Source organism: Salvia splendens, chromosome 9, assembly GCF_004379255.2.
Source record: "Salvia splendens isolate huo1 chromosome 9, SspV2, whole genome shotgun sequence".
NCBI lineage: Eukaryota > Viridiplantae > Streptophyta > Magnoliopsida > Lamiales > Lamiaceae > Salvia > Salvia splendens.
The window spans coordinates 10150939-10175014 of record NC_056040.1 but is presented as its reverse complement, the minus strand read 5'-3'; the positions used below and the strand labels follow the sequence as shown (position 1 = coordinate 10175014).

At 39.6% G+C, this 24076-nt stretch overlaps 2 protein-coding genes and 1 pseudogene across 2 annotated transcripts; all 3 read right to left on the bottom strand.

The window, feature by feature from the left end:
- Positions 1 to 5372: 5372 nt before the first annotated feature.
- On the bottom strand, positions 5373 to 7899 carry LOC121749821 (U-box domain-containing protein 11-like). Its single transcript, XM_042144472.1, has 4 exons — positions 7456 to 7899; positions 7128 to 7244; positions 6654 to 7046; positions 5373 to 6551 (listed from the first exon to the last, which is right to left on the bottom strand). The coding sequence occupies exons 1-4, from the start codon at positions 7804 to 7806 to the stop codon at positions 5484 to 5486; spliced, it is 1929 nt and encodes a 642-aa protein (XP_042000406.1). The 5' UTR covers positions 7807 to 7899; the 3' UTR covers positions 5373 to 5483.
- A 1678-nt stretch (positions 7900 to 9577) lies between these two features.
- On the bottom strand, positions 9578 to 12749 carry LOC121749667 (annotated as a pseudogene).
- Positions 12750 to 14674: 1925 nt separating this feature from the next.
- LOC121747648 (heavy metal-associated isoprenylated plant protein 37-like) lies at positions 14675 to 23802 on the bottom strand. The gene is made up of 3 exons (XM_042141725.1): positions 23681 to 23802; positions 23482 to 23557; positions 14675 to 15451 (listed from the first exon to the last, which is right to left on the bottom strand). The coding sequence occupies exons 1-3, from the start codon at positions 23717 to 23719 to the stop codon at positions 14817 to 14819; spliced, it is 750 nt and encodes a 249-aa protein (XP_041997659.1). The 5' UTR covers positions 23720 to 23802; the 3' UTR covers positions 14675 to 14816.
- Between the last annotated feature and the right edge of the window lie 274 nt (positions 23803 to 24076).

The window sequence follows — 24076 nt, the reverse complement described above, 5'->3', positions numbered from 1 at the left end:
ATTAGGGTTTGGCGAGATGAATTTGCAGTAAAAGTAAATAACTAAAAGTAAAAGACGAATAAAAAAGATAAATTGTATTCTTCAATGAATGATTCAAAAGATAACAAAGGCTCATATTTATAACTCCCTAATAACCTAACTTAGTGATCAAGAAATAAGAAAGATATGCTAAATCAATAATATATAAAATAATAGAGATATGAGAATATCTTGTAGATATACTCGTATCACCGTCGCCCCCACTTTTGTCTATGCTCGGTGGCTTCATGATGGACAAGTCCGAAGCCGACCGGCACGCCAATGAAATAGAGGCGCTTCGGCTTCAGCTGCTGCTGCTGCGGCTCCAACGGCTTGGCTCTCACGCCATAATGCTTCACCCCCTCTCCTCTGATTCGAGCAAAACATGGCCCGGGTAGCCCTCCACGACCGACCCGACCCGACCCGACCCGAATAGGAGTCTTTAACTTGAAACTCTCACCATTGATCTTCATTACTTTTGCACTCTTACTTCCTCCCAAATTATTCCCCATTTTCTCTTTGGCTTATTTCCTTGATTTTTTTTAAATTTTTTTGGGTATAAAATGGGTGTAGTGAGAAAAAGGAATTATGGTAAGGGGATTTGATAGATACGAATTTTGCTTGGATTTATTAGAGCCTAGAGGTTATATATGGCCTATATGGGTGCATGAAATTCACAAGGTCAAGAAAAGTGTGCAAATTGTGAAAAGTTGGAGCCCCTTTTGATAAATATTACTACAAGATTGGGACCCTTGTCGCTCTTATCTATAAAATGGTTACACAATAATTTATAATGTTATTATATGGTCGGAAAAAGAAGCCTATAAGAAAAAATGCATTTTATGTATAATTGACGTTGGGAAATAGCACATACATCACGCATTAAAAGTAATAAAAATATATGAGATAATTGTTTAATCAGTTTGTTATTATAGTAGGATCAGTATGAAACTATATATTGTCACTAAGTACGTATATGATTGGAATACATAATTAATAGTTTAATTATAATTGATAACAAACCAAGCCCAAATCATACACCCTGCTATTCAGTACCTTTGAATAAGTTACGTACTTCAAAAATCTTAAAAAAATGACATTCATGTGATACTATTATATTAATAGTGAGCACTAATTTAAATTACATCTATAGTAATTGCGAGAGTTGTCTTGCGTGTACTACTTGATAAAATATGTGGTTACTTTTAATAAACACATTGTCATGCTTATCTGAAAGCCAACGACCATGCAATAGAATTCAGTTAGGTTAGGATGGGACATGAGATTAGTTGCTAAGTACTCTATTAATATTTCAAATCGATTAAATTACTAGTAGATAATAGCAATCTCGTGACTTGCGAGTTTGTTATTGTATGAAATAGTAGAAACCAACCCTCTCTTCTAGCCAAATAATTATGCTGATGTTACAATTATTTTATTTTATTTTATATGGAGTAGTATTTGTTGTTTGTATATCTCCGCATTTTAGGCCATAGTTGATTATTAAAAACAAATATAACTACATTGGTTCAAATCCATATTTTCTAGAGAATGGTAGAAGCATACAATCCAAAAATTTACCAAAAGCAGTGTAACAACTAACCTCATTTTGTTTTTTCTTGAGCTCTGAATTTCTTCCCTGAAAAAGGCAATCGACTTTTCAATTGGTGGGTAAGTGACTACTACTACTACTAAGTCAATAAAAGAAATAAACAATTACACAAAGTTGGAAGCAAAAAAGATTGATTAATTAATCCAAGTAATATTAATTTCTTTAAAAAAGGAGCTCTCAGTGGTAAAAAAAATGATTAATACCCTATCTTTGTTAATGGACCACTAATTACTTGTTCAATGAAAGGGACTAGCGGTAATCATGGAGTACATGTGGAGCCAAGCTTGGTTTCAAGATTCCGTTCATCTCTGCATGTGCCCTTTTGACTAACCTGATTTTGTACTAACAAAAGCAATTATAAAAATTTAACTAACCACAGATCATTCTAAATAATCACGAAAAGTCTCCAATAATAATAATAATAATTAATTTTTTACGACATATAGACTCTATATATAGCTTAATTTCAAATTTGGATTTGTATGAACATATGACTTTTACCACAACTTCATTACAATTAGATTTCCTCCTTTAAAAGATTAAATTCTTTCTACACATTATATATTAAATCTGCGAAAAAGGAGTATTTATTATCTGCTTTACTTAATAAAGAAAATGTGTCAAAGTACCTAACATATTTTTATTTTCTTAGCCTAACACAAATTGTAGGCTATAGTTTTGTGGTTATTAACATATATTCTGACCAGGACTCACGTGGAAGGGTCCATCACGATGTTTGGCTCATTTTCATTTTACAAATTCAACAAATTAATCACTTTTCATATTTTATTCCCTTTTATTTTTATCAATTTGCACTTACTATAATGAAAAACTAAAATAATCTAGACTCCTTATTTTGAAATCTCAGCCTCTATTTTTTGAACACTGAATAAGCATTTGTGGTCTTTATTTCTAGACAAGAAAATCGCTATTGTATTTCAAATTATGTTTTGAAATGTAAATAACGTAAAATAGATAAATTGGGAAATTCAATATGACCAATTAAAAACGTTGTAATCAAAGATATGGATGAATTTTTAAAATAATGCCATAATTTCGTCCACATACTCTACTATTGACCATTACACTGCCTCGGAAAAAGGGATTTGTTATAGGCCTGGGATAATAAAACGTGCTTCTCTATCCACAAATATTTACTGCACTTTTTAGGCAGCATACATTTTTGACAAGTCAAAATAAGCTACTAATTGGGGAAAATCTCATTGAAATCTTTGCAGCCAATTTATACAATTGATTTATGATGTAAAGAGTCATGTATTTTCACACCTCGTTGATACCAATTGCAGCGAAATGAACTATGAATACCAATAACTAAGGTTATTTTAAAGTTTTATTAGTAACATTGTCGTCGTTATCAAGGAGAGATTTATTAAGGGGCTGGGCTCACTCCCCAAACTTTTTTTATTAATATATCTGTTATTATATTTATGTGCAATCCAAACTAACTAAACTTAAAATAATGATGAAATTAAAGCAAATATCTTGTATCTATGAAGTACTATATGTGAGCAAAGAAATTAGATTTAATACCTCCATAGCTTATGGGTCGAAAACTGAAATAATTATGCATATAAATTAATGCCGAAATGTTTATTTTCAGCCCACTCAGTTATCAAATTCTGAATGTACTATATTATTTTTAATTTTGATAATGATAGAAACGAAAAACAGAACAATAAATAAAGGCCCAGTTTAGAAAAAGTAATTGTATATGGCCAATATAGGCCCATTATAATTTATAAGAGCACCCGCAACGCGGGCCGTGGGCATTCCGCGTTACGTTCCTTCGGAACGAAACCGTAGCTAAACGCGTTGCGGCGCTACGTTTCGTCGCGGTTCCGTTCCCATGCCGTCCCGGGTGCCGTCGGCACGAGACGCGGCACGGTCCGTGCCGCCACGCGCTTCGGCGACGTGGCTCGCCCTGCGTCTTGCGTGACGCCCACTCGCCGGCCCGCGAGTGGGCGTCGTCACGCTGACGCAATAAATTCATTTTTTTTAAAAAAAATGAATTTTTAAAAATATTTTTTATTTATAAAAATTGTTTTTTATATTTAAAAACAATTTTTACAAATAAATGAATACTAGAAATTCGTATTAGCCCATATATATTTGATGGGCTTGCGAATTTATGAAACTCATTCTTGGTTATCTCTATTTTATAGAGACATCCTTGAATATTTTATGTTCCACTTTCGATGTGGGACAAACTCATTCTTGATTATCTCTATTTTATAGTGACATCCTTGAATGTTTAATGTTCCACTTTCGATGTGGGACAAACTCATTCTTGGTTATCTCTATTTTATAGAGACATCCTTGAATGTTTTATGTTCCACTTTCGATGTGGGACAAACTCATTCTTGGTTATCTCTATTTTATAGAGACATCCTTGAATGTTTTATGTTCCACTTTCGATGTGGGACAAACTCATTCTTGGTTATCTCTATTTTATAGAGACATCCTTGAATGTTTTATGTTCCACTTTCGATGTGGGACAAACTCATTCTTGGTTGTCTCTATTTTATAGAGACATCCTTGAATGTTTTATGTTCCACTTTCGATGTGGGACAAACTCATTCTTGGTTGTCTCTATTTTATAGAGACATCCTTGAATGTTTTATGTTCCAATTTCGATGTGGGACAAACTCATTCTTGGTTGTCTCTATAAAATTGTATTTTAAATTATGTCATTTTTTATTTTTTTAGGATTTTAATTATATGTCTTTTTCTATTTTTTTGAATTTTAAGTTGTAATGTTATTTTAATTTTAATGAAGTGTGTTTGTTTTAATTGAATTGAGTTGGAAATAAAAATAAAATATGAAATTGAATGAATAGTAATTTAAGGAACGGTTAAGGAACGGAGGGTTGCAGGTTCCGTTCCTTTGTTAAGGAATGGAGTAAAAAAGTACAGTGGGGCCCTTAAATAGTGGTTTAAGGAACGGTATAGGAACGACGTTGTGGATGGCCTAAGTGGTAAAAGCTATTCCCAAGGAAAATTGATCCACTGTTAATGCATCACACAAATTTCTACCAATCAAGAATGAAGTAAATAAATACAAACTGCAGCCATGAGAATCCTCTCTTTTACTCATGCTCCTCTAATCCCCAATTCTGTACTGTATAAAAAATCGTTTGATGGAGTACGTACTAAACAAGCCCAACAGCAGTAAAGCCCGTCAGCCTAAAGCCCAAGAAAGAGTATCAGTTCGGCATGACTAAAGAGTTCAGTTCGGCATGACTAAAGAGTTCGGCCCCAACCAATCAAACTCTGCTCTCAGGTCGGCATCAAGCTCTACTCTCAGATCGGCAAAAGCTGCTCGGCAATAATTCAGCAGTTCGGTCTCAGTATTCGACCGAACTAGGAGATAGTGGACTCATGCAGGATTTCCACCTCCACTACACCCACGATCTATTTAGTGGTGTCAAGCAGTCATTAACTCATGCAGGATAGTGGACCCATGCAAGATCGCCACGATCTCCACGACATCCACTGCCTAGTAAATGGTGATGCATGCCACGATCTTGGTTCAATGTATAAATAGAACTTAGATCAGATAGAAAAGGGTTAAGTTCAAAAGAAGCTCTCTAGAGATAAGATATCAAATAGCAAGTCTGTATTGTAAGCTGTAGAAAACAGATCAAGCAATACAACTCTGCCCTCTTTTCTTCCCGTGGACGTAGATTTACCTCAGTAAATCGAACCACGTAAATTCATTGTGTCGTGATCTGTATTTTCCAGCATTTACTAACATCAAAAATTCGCAGAACCATCACCGTTTAATACAAAAAATCCAATGAACAAATGACTAATGAGTGAGTGAAGAATCAGATCACACCTCTTGACAGCTCCTAAGGTGTTCCAACAAAGATGCAGCCTTCATCTTGGCTCTCTCCGTGCCCGACTCCACCAGCTCCGACAGCGCCGTTGCTGCTCCGAGCCTGCTCAGGCACGCAAGATTCACGCTGTCTCTCCTGCACAAAGACAGCAGAATAGCCACAGCATTCTCTCTGCAACGAGGCAGCTCCGTTCGAAGAAGCTCTGTCAAGACAGGTATCATGCTGCCTCGCACAAGGGCTGTCTTTGCCTCGTGATGGCTGGCAAGAACCGAGAGAATGGTAAGAGCTTCATCAACCATACTGCTCGAATCTGTAAGCATCTTGATCAGTGCTGCCACAATGCCGGACCTCACAGCGCGTCCCTTGTTTCCCTGATAGATGCACAGGCTGAACAAGGCGGTGGCAGCGTCTTTCTTCCCTCTTGAGCTCCCATTCTGGAGTAGATCCACCAGGGCAGGTATTGCCCCGGATGCACCGATGGTTATCTTGTTCTCGTCTGCCAGGGACAAGCAAAAGAGGGTTGCTGCAGCGTTTTCCTTTGCCTCCGCGCTTCCCTCTCTAAGGACTTGGACAACGGAGGGGACTGCATTGGCTAGCATGATGAGCTCTTTATTCTCGTCGTAGATGGAGAGATTGAGAATCGAGGTCACTGCATTATCTTGAATCTCAGCATCATTACATGTCAAGAGATTAACCAAAATTGGAATAGCTCCTGCCTCTGCAAGCAAGATTCTGTTATCTGTGCTTCGCTTAGAAAGCAATCGGATTTCAGCCACAGCAGCCCTAATTTCCTCGACACAACGACTAGCAAACCTACACACAAGGGCTTCTATGGCTGCAATATCCCCCCTGGCATCACGAAATGATCCATCGCTTCTTTTCAGCCTCCCTTTTACTAATGAAGTCGGCTGAACCACATCATGCTTCAGGCACCACTGAGATATAAGGCTTCTCAATACATAGTTCGGAGTGAGAGTGAGATTCTGCAGCTTCTGCCGCGTTTTTGGGCATGTTGTGTTGCCACAGTCAACCCATCTCTGTATATAACATCTCTCATATGTCTGAAACAGCAAAAACCAAACCATATTGTGAGTAAAAGCAAACCCCATTATGAATAAATTTTAACCTCGTTGGTCTAAGGCTCGGTTGGACCATCATCATACCTGTCCGGTGGCCACAACAACCGGATCTCTCATGAGCTCGAGAGAGATAGGGCAGCGCAGATCATCAGGAATACAAACAGAACCGGGCTTTTTGTTTTCCTCTACTGCTTTGCCTGACGAGGTATTGAGTCCCGGAGTCCCACCTTCCTTAAAGACAACAGCCTCAGACGAAATGGATGAGTTGGTTACATCGTTTTCAATCAAAACCTCGTTCAAGAATTGATCTACGGCCCCAACGCCTTCTCCCACACCCTCCGTTTTCGTGCTAGCTTTGGTTACATTGTCTACATGTAAATATCCAATCTCTTTGTCTAATGGCTGAGGTAAGCTCGAGTTCAGAGGGCGGTCGTGTCTTTCACCGGCTCGTCTCAACTGTGACCTCACTAATTCAACCTAATGAAAGAATAATGATGTTAGAAACGAATCATATCCAAAATAACAGTACAAAGATGCTTAACTGTAAATGCTAACAACCTGATCTAGCACCTCTTCCGATATGTTGTAATCATCATAAGGCAAATTATCCAATGCTTTCTCCAATTTCCATGTTACACACTGAAATTGGAAGAGAATTTTCTTTTTTGCACCATCCTATAATATAATGCAGATATCAAACAAGAGAAGCATTTCAAGTCAAAGTAATTAAAAACAATAATTTGACATAACTCATTCAACTAACACAGCTAAACTATCAAAAATCTACAAATCAATCGAGTCAAATTCAAATATCATATTTTTCATTAAGTTAATAGTTGTATGAACTCAAACATCATAAATCAAAATATACAAATAACATACTTACACAAGTGGACTCGGAGTTATCAAAGTGATTAGCAGCTAACATGAGTCTTTTTGAAACCTGAAGAGCTAAGTTCAGATCAACGAAGCCAGAATTCGAGAGAGAAGAAGAGTCCGTTCCACAATTTTCTTGAATTATCTCGTAATCCTCAATTTCTTCAATAAACTGGGCCAAAAGTGAGACTCTTCTCCCCAATTCTGTGCATTCTCTCTTGAAAAATCCAGAGAAGCCCGAGGCGGAGACACGAGCGACGTCGTGGACGAGGCGGAGAAGAACTGAGGCGGTCACCGCCGTCTTCTCTTCGCCTGCCATTTCAACGGGAGTGCAACTTCTGTTTGGCATTATCACAAACATATTGTCGACATTGTTGTATGGGACAACGTTATTATAAGATCTGATCGTTATACAGTTGGCAACGCTTCATCATTGCCAATTTGCCACAGTCTAATAAATAAAATGAACTTAATTTGGACACATTTATCACTAATACTAATTTTTTTTAGCCCAATAAAGGACCTCAAAATGAAACTCTTAATTATTAGTGTAATATTTAAAATAAATTATTGGAAAATGTTTAAATGTTACTAATACTTAATCTGTTGCCATGAATATCAACATCTTCTAATTATATGGGCAGGTAAGATCAATTCAGCCTTGAAATAACATTAGTTCATAACTTCATATCACTTGAGTATAAACTAAAATATTGAAATTCGATGAGTATAATTCATAGAAAATACTCCACTGCGTTCACAACCTATTTGCCATAAATTAATTGACATAAATTTTAATAATTTGATTCACTTGTTTTGTAGAATCATGGAACGTGATTTGAGTAGAATAAAAGATCCAACTTTTAATTGATTTTAATTAATGGATTAAAGATTCACTATAAAAGATTCTAGTTGGTCTAATGCTTCGTAATTAATTGTACTAGTATTTATTTATATTTCAGTTTTATTGAGAATATATTCGATACGAAACATATAGTTTTTATGCTCTATAAAGACTTATCATTCATATAATCCACACACGCACATCATTCTCAATAATGAATTCTCCACAGAAAGGAAAAGGTGATAAAATATTGGTAGAAAACAAACAAACGAGTACAGTTGGAAGAAGATAATGTATGGTTGCTAAGAAACCATATGATTTAATAAGGCATGTTTCAAATTTATACTAGTACTATTTATTTATGCCTTTGCTCATGGATCTTATCTTTGCTCTTCTTTTATCATATTCTCTTTTTCTATACAATAAAAGTAAAAAAGCCATTTTATATCGACCATTGTCAAAAGAAAAAAATGGGTTTTAATATGTTACTGTAAAATATAGAGCAAAACAGAAAACATATACTATTAAAAAACTATTGAGCAAAACATAATGCTAGTGGAGTACTCCAATTATTTATTTTTGATGATTTGTGCTTAGATTTACTATCCTAAATTACAACAGAACGTACATTCTATTTATGCACCTTAAGGAACCAAGTAACAGCTATATTATAATTATGTTAAAATCAAATTAGTACATGTTTTGTTTGAGACGCATTGTAAAATTGTGTTAACGTTGATAGATTGTTTGGAGCAAGTAGGTAACGTGGATAATTGCAAAAAAATTCTCAAACCATTTTTTTGTTTTAAGTTCGATATGTTTTTAGGATGTGAATTATGATTTATTCAATTCCTTAAAAAGGGGGGAAAATATTAGTCGTTATTGAATATTATTGTTTTCGCAGTGTATTTTTTCTTTCAGCTAACAATTATTTCAACATGAAGTGCAACTTTTTCGTTCCCATACAGTTTAATCGTAAAGTTGCGATCATGATCTAGTAGTTCAATCCTTTCGATTACATGCTATACAAAAATTCCATAAATTAATTATATTAGAAAAATTATTGGAAAAAGGTTGGAAGTCATACTTCTGAGTTAGTTATTCTAAAAATGGGATTGCCATACTCGCAGATAAAAATTGGGCTTCGGCCTTATTTAAACAAAGATTGTATATTTGCTATTGGGCTCCAGGCAGTAGGCCCAACAATGGAGAACATTGTCGATGGATCTTGCAAGCATCAACTCTACAGCCTTTTTCCCTTTCAAAAAAACATTCTACTATATTTTAAAATATAATCGTGTATTATTATATCAACAATTTAGATACATCTTATATGTATATTTATAAAAACTAAAGTCAATCACATCACATAGGAGCATTAAATATATATTGCAGTTCAAGCATTGGATAGTGATGGCTTCGACTTGTACTTGAATTTGGAGATGAGATATGGAGTAGTGATAGTCATTGCTAAATGCTACACAAAGTTACAACGTACTCCATCACACTATAGTTGAAAGTTGAAACTATACCCATTTCCCTCATCAATATTAACACAATACACACATCAATTAGTGAATTTCAATGGCCTCATCATCGCATTATCCTCGTGATCTAAAATCTGCAACCAATTCAATATAAAACAATCATTTAAATGTACTGAAAAAATATTAGGTAGGAATTGAAGGAACTTACATGACAATGGTACACATATCCCGGCTCAGTAGTGGCGTCGAATGGATATGACTCATTCGAATGAATATACGAAAACCTCACAAATATCTTAGTGACATGTCCAGGCATCAACTTGAACACATTTTTCCACCCCTTCTCGTGGGCAGGAACATGTCGCTTCCTGCCCGCGGCGTACCTGTGGACCCCACACTCGATCGCGTCGTTGTACTTCAGCATACACTCACTCATCGACATCCACCAACTCCGTCTGATCAAGAACCATAAAAAGGCCCAAATGTATGTGCAACGGATGGTTATCCTCAGTCAAATTGATCACATTCCATATCTCAGTGGTCCCCACTTTCGGCGTCTCCGTGGCTGGGGCCTCATAGGGCAAGCCGTTGATGTAGAGATGTGTGGGCTCATCGATGGGGCTCGTGTACTCGTATAACGAGATGTACCTCGCGAGCACCTCCGTGGCAGACAGACTTGGCGGAGGATAATTGATCAATGTTTTGGGGATTTTTGATGTGTCAAATTCATGTTTGGATTTGATGGTGAATTTCATGACCTTGCTATTTGCTGCGTTGACCAGGTCACCGGAAGGGTACGGATATGCTGCATCATTGGTCAATAATACTGATTTTGACTTTGACTTGGAGAAGTCAACGACCACGTCAGCGATTTCGGACGGGGCTAGCAGGAATGAGTTGACCGTTACCGGCTTTTCAATGTATGCTGAGTCGGATCCTACAAGGACAAATTTCAAACTGTTGTCGAATGAGAAGTTGAAGAACCTCGCATTGCTGGCGTTGATGATTCTAAATCTGTATTTTCTCCGCCGCACGGTCATGTACGGCCACGCTTTCCCATTGACCACGATGGCATCACCGAAGTACTCTGGCTGCCACTGAGGATGGATGGATGGGTTATTCCCCTTGGGGTCCATGTAAATCGAGCCATCCGTGGAGAAGCTGCGGTCAAACACAACCAACGGGCGGTCAAACTCCTCATCATAAGGGAGTCCTAGTGGCAGCTCGAGGCTTGGCTGGCGGATGATGTAGGCGCCAACTAGGCCAGCCAAGAGGTTGACCCTGGTCAACCCCATCGCGTGGTCGTGGTACCATAGCGTGCCCGGGTGCTGCAGATTGTGGTACTTGTAGGTTTCCCTTGTCCAAGATTGGCCACGGTCCTTGAACTGGGCCGTGAACCATGCACCCGAGTGGCCGTCACTCTCAGGCTCGTCGACGCCACCGTGGACGTGCACCACCGTGGGGATGCCCTTCCCCTTGTGAGGTGTGGCTGTTGGGATGGTGGGGTCCCAAGGAAGTATGTGTTTTGAAGGGAGATAATTAATCCATTTTATGTGAGTGTGAACTCCATGAAGAGCTTCAATTGTAGGGCCAGGGACACTGGCATTTTCTTTTGTTGCACCATATGCAAAAACTGGTGTTGCAGGTAGATCTCTATGAAATTTCTGCAAATAAAACAAATAAAGCAAATTGTTGTATTTATCTGCTTTACATGTTAATAAGCGCATCATGAAATGAGAGGTTCAATAGTAGTAGTATAAGCTAAAATAAAATCAAATAATTGGGACTCCACCAATTGCAATTGTGAGATGATATTCCACCATAATGTGTCACACCACATAACTACAGAACATATAATGCTTCGAATTCGAATTTATGGAGGAATAAATGTTATTAATGCAGAATAGTACTATAATGGCACGGCATTAAATTTTGGTAATGATGAATCACAGTTAACAATTGTTGATCTGTGGTGTATATTAATTAATTATCTTTCTGAAATTTTATAAAATTGCTGTTGAAAGGACTCATACCAATAGAGAAAGTGATGCCTTACATGTCCCACAATATCAAAAAAAAAAATTAAATGTAAAGTGATAGTGGGCAAAGTTTCCTACATTCCAATTGAATTCACATGTCCTGTCTATTTTTTGTTCTAACATACGATTCCATTTATTTAAATAAATAATTTTTCTATAAATCGTAAAAAAGTAAAAAAAGTATATCAGAACAAGACAGCACAAACATAAGAAAATATCTGCATAACTTATAGAAAAGGTAGAAACATAACGCAATAGATGGCAAGCTCAACTTTACCTATTGAAAAGTATGCCAAAATTGATGAAAATGAAAATTTGCAAGCAAAAAGATGGGGTACTAAATGAAATGGCTTTGTAAAACAGTGGGGGCTCTACTACTTCATAAAACAACAAGAAAAATGGGTCAGTCGAAAAGTCTAGTACAGACTACAAAACGACCTCGATCATTGATTAAATTTGTGTGTACACACTTATCTTAAAAGTAAAATAAAACTGAAAAATGGTAAACTTAATTAACAAATGAAAATCACACACTCAACACAGCCCTATTTATTCACATTTGAAATACTGTAATAGTTTTTAAAAAAAGAGAGCAAAAACATACCCATAGTTTGTGATACATTCCAATACTGAGTTTGGTCGGAATCGGAGAACCATCGGCGAAGTCGAAACCTTTGATTCTGGGCATGTCGGGAAGCTCATCAGCAAACATCTCCAACTCTAATGGCTTTATCATTCTATCTTCAGCCCATGCAATATTCACCAAAATTACTATCACCACACAAAACTGCACCAATTTCTCTCTCTCCACCATATTTTCCGTTAGATTGTGTAGGAACGGATGTGTGTGTGTGTGAGAGAGAGAGGGATTAGAATAGAAGAAGGAAGGAAAATGTGACAAGTGCAAAGATAAAAGTATACAGAAAAAGGGTTTATTTCGGCACTGCTGCGGTTGGACTTCGATGTCTCCGCTTATATATATACTCCCTCCGTCCGCGAATAGGAGTCTCATTTTTCTATTTTAGTCTGTCCGCGAATAGGAGTCCTGGTTCACTTTTTTACCATAAATGGTAATAGGATCCCACCTTCCACTAACTCATTTCACTCACATTTCATTTAAAACTAATATATACAAGTGGAACCCCTATTCCACTAACTTTTTTTCACTCACTTTTCTTAACACTTCTTAAAACACGTGCCGCCAAGAAATGAGACTCCTAATGGCGAACTGAGGGAGTATATACTAGTGCTCCTCCCTCGTTTGTCCCAATCAAGATGATCCATTACTAAAAGTGAAAATACATTTATCTTTATTTTATTCTCTCTCTTGCTTTAGTCTCTCCACTTAACAATAAAATAAAACTGTATAAAATCATGTGCCGCTCAAGGAAGGGGTCATCTTACTTGAGACGGAGTCACGGAGGGAGTATAAGTTTTACTTTTACAATAAAGAACAAATTTTAAAGCTTAATTTAGTAGGAGTATAAAGTATACAACTCCTAGTAGTGTATATTTTTCGTGTAAGTATTGAGATATAGAGTAGAATTCAAATTGAATTCAGATGCTTTAAATTGCAGAAGAATCTTTAGAAAAAGATGAGTATGCGCACACACACAACACAAAAGGTACTATTTTTACATTTTTCAAAACTTAATTTAATTTGTTTCTTTTACATTGCCTAATTTGTTTCGTTTCATTGTGTGAGTATTGCTGTTTTTATTGTGTTTCAATGTCAGAGACCATTAGTCTATATATTTTATTTGCTATAGTTTAGTAGTGTGGTAAGTGGCTTGACATAATTATTTTTCCGGTGAACATTTGAGGACATGATTGTGTCCACTAAAGTGCCTCACTTTGTATATCATTAGCAAAACTGAGAATATTTAGCAATAATAAATTAAATTATAACTCCATATAATTTAACTTGCTTTTTAACAGTTCTGCACACCAAATATTTTAATTAAAAAATTTATTGATAACAATCGAATCCAAGTTGGAATACTTCCATACTGATTGTTGCAGCAAGATGTCACTATAAACAAAGAATAACATATTTGCTGCTGCAAATACTATATATGGAATGGATTAATTCTTCTTCCATCATTATTCTTATAAGATATTTTTATGCTTTTTGTAATTTGAATGACGTGGATTTTCATTCTCCGTTACACATTGGAATAAAATGGTTACCACTTATTTTATCTACTATTTATGAGATGCTCCTAAATCCAATCCAGTCTATTTTGGCGTCAAGATTTTCTCCAAGAACCTTCCACTTAATTGACAACGCAACTTCTAACTATTTTGAGGATCACATACTGTTTTGAATGATTGGAAAAGAATCATAATTTTGATCAAAGTTGGATTTTTAAATATGAGTTTAGACTTTTAAAACAATTTTGATTAAATAATGTGTACTGTATTTGATTATACAAAAAGCGCATAATTAAATTGGGTATCCGTGTACTGGGCTGAAACAGGGGAGACCAGAAAAGCCCAAATACATGTAAATAGCCCAATCAAATAGATTAGTAATAGTACTTCTTTCTACTCTTAAAAGTTTAAAACATTTTTCTCTAATTTTCAATGCTAGCTGAATTTTCTATTTATGGTAATCTCCACGTCTTAATGAATTTTGATCATCTAACTGCATGTCTTACTTTCATTCCCCAAAATTGTACTACTACAATTTACATGTATGAACAATTACTAAGAACTTTGTGTATGTTAGTTTAGAATGGTTAATGTACGAGGTCAAAGATATCAAATTGAGCACTTAGAAATGTGAATTTTAAATTTAATACGTACAATTATAAAAAAAATGATAAGCAGAATATAAATTGTCTTTTAGCTCTTCCTCAAAAACAATACAACAGGAGATGTAAGAAATGAGGCAATAGACTATGCTTAATAGCTAACACTTCCATGTTGACAATGAAACACAAATAATTTATAAAAACTTTCACATGCAAAACAGAGAAGAAATTCAAGAAAGTCCAAACTACATAACCCTACAACCACCTGCAATCTCATCACTAAACACATGATCATCACCACCAGCATAATCTCCGCCGCCATAGCTGTAGTAATAACCGGTGGTAGGAGGCACAAACGCGCTCCGGTTATACAACATCTGCTGGTATTGGTAACCCCCATGCCGGCTCACACCCTCGTAAAAACCAATAGGCTTCTGCTCAAGTACTCCAAATCCCCCATTTCCTTCCATTCCTATAACACCATTCCCATGAAAACCGGCAAGACTCATCATCGTGCCAATATCATTTACACACATGTCGTTCGTGTTGGCCATCTGATCATTCCCTTTCTTACCAACAACGTTCTTCTTCGCTTTCCCATTATTGGAATTCGTCGCGTGCTGCTTGAGGCAAGAGAGCTGATTGATCTTGTTCCTGATCAGCTGCATTTGTTCATTGTTTTTAGGCACGTGCGGTTTAGTGTTGTTCTTGTTTTCTTTGATAGAAGCGGTGTTCTGTTTCGGGTTTTGGTTGGATTTGGGAGAGCAGAGCTCGGCGTGTTTGCCAGTCTTCATCAGTTTCTTCACTAGAGTTGCGGAATCGACGTTGCCTGAAACACTCACCCTTTGTTGATCTGCTTCTATCTTCACTTGGTACACACCTAAATCACCAACAAATTCAATATTAAGGAAATTTTTGAAATACATTAAAATTGCACTGCGTTTATTCAAAACAACTATTTAGATTCATAGCAAGTAGTGCTATTTAGCTAGCTGAATGTGAATAAGGCATATGTTTTTATTAGACATGGAGTGCGACATGAATTGAACATAATATTTTTGTTCTTACCTGATGGAGTACGTACTAAACAAGCCAAACAGCAGTAAAGCCCATCAGCCTAAAGCCCAAGAAAGAGTATCAGTTCGGCATGACTAAAGAGTATCAGTCCGGCATGACTAAAGAGTTCAGTTCGGCACAACCAAAGAGTTCGGCCCCAGCCTACAGCTCGGTAAAAGCCAACCAATCAAACTCTGCTCTCAGGTCGGCATCAAGCTCTACTCTCAGATCGGCAAAAGCTGCTCGGCAATAATTCAGCAGTTCGGTCTCAGTATTCGACCGAACTAGGAGATAGTGGACTCATGCAGGATTTCCACCTCCACTACACCCACGATCTATTTAGTGGTGTCAAGCAGTCATTAACTCATGCAGGATAGTGGACCCATGCAAGATCGCCACGATCTCCACGACATCCACTACCTAGTAAATGGTGCTGCATGCCACGATCTTGGTTCAATGTATAAATAGAACCTAGATCAGATAGATAAAGTTAAGCTCTCTAGAGATAAAATATCATATAGCAAGTCTGTGTTGTAAGCTGTAATCCCAGATCAAGCAATACAATCTTGCCCTCCCTTCTTCCCGTGGACGTAGATTTACTTCAGTAATTCGAACCACGTAAATTCTTTGTGTCGTAGTCTTCATTCTCTACCAGCATTTACTAACATCAGAAATTCGCGGATTCATCACCTCCCTTCTTCCCGTGGACGTAGATTTACTTCAGTAAATCGAACCACGTAAATTCATTGTGTCGTAGTCTTTATTCTCTACCAGCATTTACTAACATCAGAAATTCGCGGATTCATCACTGGCGCCGTCTGTGGGAAACAGAGAACCAAATTTGTGATAAAGCGAATTTTTGACCCTTTTTCCACCCCAAAAAAAAAATTGCATACCAGATCACATAACACCCATAATACCGTTCGTGATAACCGTGAGGAAGCTAGTCCAGCTCGCAGGTCTGAAAAACGGCCTCGGGAGACATCTACCTCCGGTTCTCACGAAGAAGGAACAAGCCACTCCAGGAGAGATCGCACCGAGTCTTCCCAGCAGCCCGATTTAAATGAAGCTGTCAAGCTGTTCTTGGCCGAGAAGCAGGAGGAGTTCTTAACCTTCCTGCAGAAGAGCCAACAGCCGGAGAAGACAACGGCGGATTCTCCCTCCTCATCCAGACATGAAAGTCACTACCGCAGTAGTGACGTGTCTTCCAGGAGAAAGAATCCTCAACCCCGACATGTTCCTGTTCCTCCTCGGTACCGGAACCACAGGAGAACTCCATCTCCTCCGTACCGAAGAGATGTCGGGTTCGCCATGTACGGAGCATTAAAGACTCCGTTCTCGGACGATATCACCCGAACTCCTTTGCCGCGGAACTACCGGACACCGTCAATGACTTATGACGGGCTAGTGGATCCTCATGACTTCTTGGGATGCTATCAATATAATATGGCGAACCAGGGTCTCAATGAGGTCCATATGTGCAAGCTGTTCCCCGAGCTGCTCATCGGGAACGCCAGAAGGTGGTTCGACAGCCTTCCTCAAGGCAGCATTAGATCCTACCGAGATCTAATGGATGCTTTCCACAGGAGGTTCTTTCAGAAAGCGGAAGCCCGAATTACTTCGGCTCAGCTGCTTTCTATACGTCAAGGTCGCGACGAAAAGATCAACGACTTCCTGACGAGATTTCATAAGGAATGCCTACAAGTAGATAATCTCAATGATCTACTTGTCATTTCGGCATTCCAAAATGGAATCCTGCCCGGAGCTCTCTACAGAAAGCTCGTGGAGTGCGGTCCGCAAACAGCTCAAGAAATGTGGGACATTGCGGACCAGTTTTCCCGTGCGGATGAGGCAGACCGTCGAAAACGGTCTTTAGACAGCTCATCCCGAGAAGAGAAAAAGAAGCCCGATCAAAGCGGCCAGGTGCTTCCTCGCCGAACTCCTTTTGAAAGAATTCAAAGGGCACCGGTACAAGGCAGATTGGGGCCACGTCTCAATCCTGAGAAGCCGCCCGCTCAGTTCGTACCATTAAACAAGTCAAGAGCGGAAATTTTCGAACTACATTCCGATATGTTCGAAAAACCAAAGCGGATGACGAAATCAGCCGCGCGGCGACCTCAGGATCAATATTGCTCCTTCCATCAAGCCCACGGTCACGATACCGAGGAGTGCTGAAATTTGGCTGCAGGTATTGATGTTCTTGTGAAAACAGGAACGTTAAAAAAATACCAAAGCAAGCAGCCGAAAAAGAACAAAAGGCAGAGAGGTGCGAACTGCAATCCTCAGGATCCGAAAAGGCATGAGGATCCCGAAGACGACGACGAGCCGCAATATGATGGAGTAATCCAGACTATTGATGCTCTCCCTGCCGGGAAGACTAAGTCGTCCCTAAAAGCAGAACGCAGAGGTTCCAATCAAGAGGAGCCAACACATAAAAGGCTGAAGAAAGACGAAGTGATTACATTTTCAGATGCCGATCCCGTCCCAGCCATCTCTCCTCACCAAGACGCTATTGTCATTCAAGCCGGAGTGGCAAACAAACTGATCCACAGAGTATTTGTGGATACAGGAGCGTCAGTCAGCATTCTTTTTAAAGAATGTTTCGATAAAATGGAAGTGGATCCAGCTCGGCTCAGTCCGGCTCCACTTCCTCTGAAAAGTTTCGCCCAGGAGGACACCCGCCCTGAAGGTATTATCAGCCTTCCGATCACGGTGGGAAAAGCGCCTACAAGCTCCAATACGATGATCGAGTTCTTTGTGGTGAAAGCTCGGTCCCCGTACAACATCATCCTGGGGAGAGACTGGCTCAACACAGTTCGGGCCGTTTGCTCTACTTATCACCTCACCATCAAGATCCCCACTAAAGGTGGGATAGCGGTCATCCGAGGTGATCAAAAGAGAGCAAAAGAATGTCTGCAGATTGCGCTTAAAAGTGCCGAACAATCAGTTCGGCACCATCAAGCATAGCAATCACAGCAACCGGAGTCAGAGGCAAGCGAGATGACCGAAGTCACTTCAGAGCCGAACTCAATGACCGTTCAGTTATACGAAGATGATCCATCCAGAACGGTCAAGATCGGCTTCGCAGGAACGCCTCTACTCCGGGAAAAGACCATTCAGCTCCTCAAGGAGTACAAAGATGTCTTTGCATGGTCTCCGTTGGACATGACCGGAGTGCCCCCCCGAGGTAATCACTCATCGGTTAAATATTGATCCTTCAATCCGGCCAGTAAAACAGAAGCAAAGACTCTTTGCGGCAGAAAGAAGCCAAGTCATCCATGACGAAGTCCGCCAATTACTAAAAGCGGATGTACTATTCGAGGTGAAATATCCTTCTTGGGTGGCCAATCCTGTGATGATCAAGAAAAAAGAAGGAGGATGGCGGATGTGCATAGATTATACCGATCTAAACAAGCACTGTCCTAAAGATTGCTATCCCCTTCCGAACATAGACAAAAAAGTAGAAGCTTTGATCGGCTTCGAAATTTTCTGTTTTCTTGATTTATACAAAGGATATCACCAAGTGTTGATGGATGAGAGTGACGCTCCGAAAACAGCTTTCATTACCGATTTCGGCATTTTCGCTTATAAAAAGATGCCATTCGGTTTAAAGAATGCCGGAGCCACTTATCAAAGGATGGTAGACAAGCTTTTTTGGCACCTAATCGGAAAACAGGTTGAAGTGTATGTCGACGACATAGTTGTCAAAAGCAAAAGCACTTCGGAGTACGAAGACAACCTCAAATCCACTCTCGACGTGCTCCGAAAAGCCAACCTCAAACTCAACCCCCAAAAATGTACCTTTTTGGTAGATTCGGGAAAATTTCTGGGTTGTTGGGTTTCAAAGGACGGACTCAAGGCAAATCCCTCAAAAGTTCAAGTTATTCAGAACATGGCGATGCCGAAGTCCATACACGATGTGCAAAGACTAACTGGATGTCTAGCCGCATTGAATAGATTCCTTTCCCAAGCAGCCGAAAAGCAACTGCCGTTCTTCAAAGTGTTAAAAAAGGCACCAAAGTTTGAGTGGGGAGCCGAGCAGAAAAAGGCTTTTGACGAGCTCAAAAGTTATTTAGCCGAGCTTCCAATTCTCTCTGCTCCAACAGATGCCGAAGTGATTTTCTTATACTTAGCGGCATCCGATCAAACCATTAGCGCGGTGCTTGTACGAGAAGAAGGCCTAAAGCAGTTTCCCATCTACTTTACAAGCCGAGCATTAAGAGGTCCAGAAACAAGGTATCAACCTCTGGAAAAAATTGCTCTGGCGTTAGTAAATGCAGAAAGGAGACTGCGGCCATACTTCTATGCTCACAAGGTATGCGTCTTAACCGATCTGCCTCTTCGGCAAGTTTTGACCAAGCCAGAAGCATCAGGCAGAATCGCCAAATGGGCCATAGAGCTGGGAGAACACTCAATCGAGTACCTACCTCGAAAAGCCATCAAGGGACAAGCCTTGGCAGATTTTCTTGCAGAGGCCAAGTTCGATCAAGCAATCCCTGTCATTGCCGAACAGAAAAATTCTGCCAATGCCGAACTAGCACAGCCCTTGGAATCCGAAGAAGAGCCGCCGGACTGCTGGAGCGGATTCGTAGATGGAGCTTCGAATAAAACGGGAAGTGGAGCTGGTATTCTGCTTATCGCTCCCGATGGACACGAGGTAACCTATTCACTTCGGTTCTCATTCCCAACCACTAATAACGAAGCCGAATACGAAGCCCTCCTTGCCGGACTCCAGCTAGCGCAAAGTCTATGTATCAAGTCTCTCAAAATCCATTGTGATTCACAAGTCATAGTGAATCACATGTTGGGTACAAGTGAAGCCCGTGATGAGAGGATGAGGAAATATTTAGACAAAGCGCAAAGCATTAGCCGAAGTTTCTCTTATTTTCGGATAATCCGCATTCCCAGAGCAGAAAACAGCCGAGCAGATACTTTAAGTAAGTTAGCCGCATGTCCAAGCTCAAAGGTGGAGGAATTGATGCATCGAAGCATTGATGAAGCTGAGGTACATTCAGTAACCAGCTCGCCGAACTGGATGACGCCGATCTTACAGTATCTAGATCAAGGACAACTGCCCGAGGATAAGAGAGAAGCTCGGAAAATCACATGCCGAGCACTTCGGTACGAACTTCATGGAGGAGTCCTATACAGAAAGTCCTACCTTCAGCCGTTATTACGATGTATAGGGCCAGAAGAGACGGACTACATCCTCAGAGAAGTTCATGAAGGATCGTGCGGCAGCCACATCGGAGCTAGAGCTTTAGCTAAAAAAGTTCTAAGATGGGGATATTATTGGCCAACCTTGGTACAAGAAGCAGTGCAGCTCGTCAAGACATGCCCGAAGTGCCAAATCCATGCAAATATCCCAAGGATGCCGCAGACCGATCTATCCACTATGCAAAGCCCTTGGCCTTTTATGCAATGGGGTATAGACATAGTAGGACCACTACCACAAGCTCCTCGGCAAATAAAATTCCTAATCGTTGCCGTGGACTACTTTACGAAGTGGGTGGAAGCTGAACCATTAGCTACGATAACGAGCTCGAAGGCATTGGATTTCGTCTGGAAGAACATAGTGTGCCGATTTGGCATACCCCACATCCTCATCTCGGATAACGGGACTCAGTTCACCGACAAGACGTTCAAGAATTGGTGCCAAGAGCTGAATATTCAACAGCGGTTCACTTCGGTCTCTCATCCACAAGCAAACGGACAAACGGAGGTAACAAATCGTATCCTGGTGAAAGGGTTAAAAGCTCGGTTAGAACAAGCCAAAGGACAATGGGTAGAAAATCTCCCTCAAGTCCTATGGTCCTACCGAACTACACCCACAACCTCCAACGGTGAAACTCCGTACAGTCTTGTGTACGGCACTGAAGCCGTGATTCCGGTGGAGATCGGCATACCCAGTCCCCGAACTCTAAATTTCTCAGCAGAAATGAATGACGACGGACTGAGAGCCGAGCTAGATCTTGCCGAAGAAAGAAGAGAATTGGCATGCATAAAAGCAGCCAAGTACAAGGAGCAAGTAGCCCGGTATTATAACCAAAGGGTGAAGAAGCTGCAATTTCAAGTGGGAGATCTCGTCTTGAGAAACAACGAAGTAAGCCGAGCAGAAAAGCTGGGCAAGCTCGAACCCACATGGGAAGGTCCGTATCGGGTGTCAGAAGTCCTCGGCAAAGGGTCTTACAAATTGGCTCACATGTCAGGAGAACAGGTACCCCGAACATGGCACATTTCCAACCTCAAGAAGTTCCATTTGTAAGAGACAGTCCGGTCAGTCAGTCTTGAGTCCTGTTCGGTCAATGTGCTTTCTTTGGTTTGCTTGGTCTTTGTTTGTCTCTGTGCGTTTTGTCTGTGTGTTTTGTCTGTCTCTGTGCGTGTCGTCTCTTACAAATGTTACTGAGGTATCTTGTTCTTCGAAGGCTGATCCCCTTCTTAGAACATATACAAGCCAACGATTGTGAGTCAAAGCTTCTAAAGAGGATACAAGACCACAATTCAGCTTAAACAAGCAGTTCGTCTGAAACGAACTGCAATAAGCCAACGATTGTGAAGTCCAAGCTTCTAAAGAGGATACAAGACCACAATTCAGCTTAAGAATCAAGCACTTCGTCTGAAACGAACTGCAACAAAAGTCCGATTCACGCGATAAAACTTGCCTGAATTAGGACAAGGGAAAGTCCGATCCACGCGATAAAACTCGCCGAATTAGGACAAGGGAAAGTCCGATCCCCAAATTAGGACAACGGAAAGTCCGATCCGAGCGATAAAACTCGCCAAATTAGGACACAAACCAAGTCCGGTCAAAGAAGAGTTCACTTCATAAGACCGAGGACAAACATCAACTTACCCCGTACCTTTATCCAGAATGCCGAAGTGATTCACTTCGCTTTTCGGGGGGGGGTAGTGATGGAGTACGTACTAAACAAGCCAAACAGCAGTAAAGCCCATCAGCCTAAAGCCCAAGAAAGAGTATCAGTTCGGCATGACTAAAGAGTATCAGTCCGGCATGACTAAAGAGTTCAGTTCGGCACAACCAAAGAGTTCGGCCCCAGCCTACAGCTCGGTAAAAGCCAACCAATCAAACTCTGCTCTCAGGTCGGCATCAAGCTCTACTCTCAGATCGGCAAAAGCTGCTCGGCAATAATTCAGCAGTTCGGTCTCAGTATTCGACCGAACTAGGAGATAGTGGACTCATGCAGGATTTCCACCTCCACTACACCCACGATCTATTTAGTGGTGTCAAGCAGTCATTAACTCATGCAGGATAGTGGACCCATGCAAGATCGCCACGATCTCCACGACATCCACTACCTAGTAAATGGTGCTGCATGCCACGATCTTGGTTCAATGTATAAATAGAACCTAGATCAGATAGATAAAGTTAAGCTCTCTAGAGATAAAATATCATATAGCAAGTCTGTGTTGTAAGCTGTAATCCCAGATCAAGCAATACAATCTTGCCCTCCCTTCTTCCCGTGGACGTAGATTTACTTCAGTAAATCGAACCACGTAAATTCTTTGTGTCGTAGTCTTCATTCTCTACCAGCATTTACTAACATCAGAAATTCGCGGATTCATCACCTCCCTTCTTCCCGTGGACGTAGATTTACTTCAGTAAATCGAACCACGTAAATTCATTGTGTCGTAGTCTTTATTCTCTACCAGCATTTACTAACATCAGAAATTCGCGGATTCATCATTACCAAAAATGAAAGGAAACAAAACATGAAATATCAAACTATGTGACAAGTTGCCACACAACAACATACATTAACACAGGATTAGCCCATTTAGGAGAGAAATTGGTACAGTCTAAAAAGAAATGATAATGGGAAAAGGAGCAAAAACCTTCAATTCTCTGAAGAATTTTCTTCACTTGCTGCTCACATCCTTCACAATGTATGTTCACTCTAAGCACACAGGTCTGTCATAAAAAAGTAATAGAATGCCATAAAACTTGAAGCTCTGTCAAAAAAAAGCACTACCATAAAAAAGAAGTTAGCCATGCATGAAACTATTTTATACTAACAACAAAGAAACTACGTACCTGGATTTTGAGCAGTTTAAAGTCTTCAGCTTTAGTCATTTCTAGGGAGGTAAGATCTGGAATAAGAAAAAGGAGACAAAGAAATGTAGGAAAACTATGTTATCTGCCTTAGCAGAATTAGAGTGAAAGAGAGATAGTGGTGAAATGAAATAATACTACTAGTATAAATAGCTATAACTACTGCTAGAGCTCACTTAATAGGTCAAAAAAATTTCTCTTTAAAGTGCAAATACACACTCACAAGTCACAATATAGAGAAAAGAGTTAGGAAATGGAATTCAATGGAATATAGTATACAGTTAAAATTTGAAAATGTGTGGAACAATTGGGTCTAAGACTGGTCTCTGGAGTTTCGTGAATTAGTAAATCGTTTAGTTTATCTCGGTGTACAAAAGT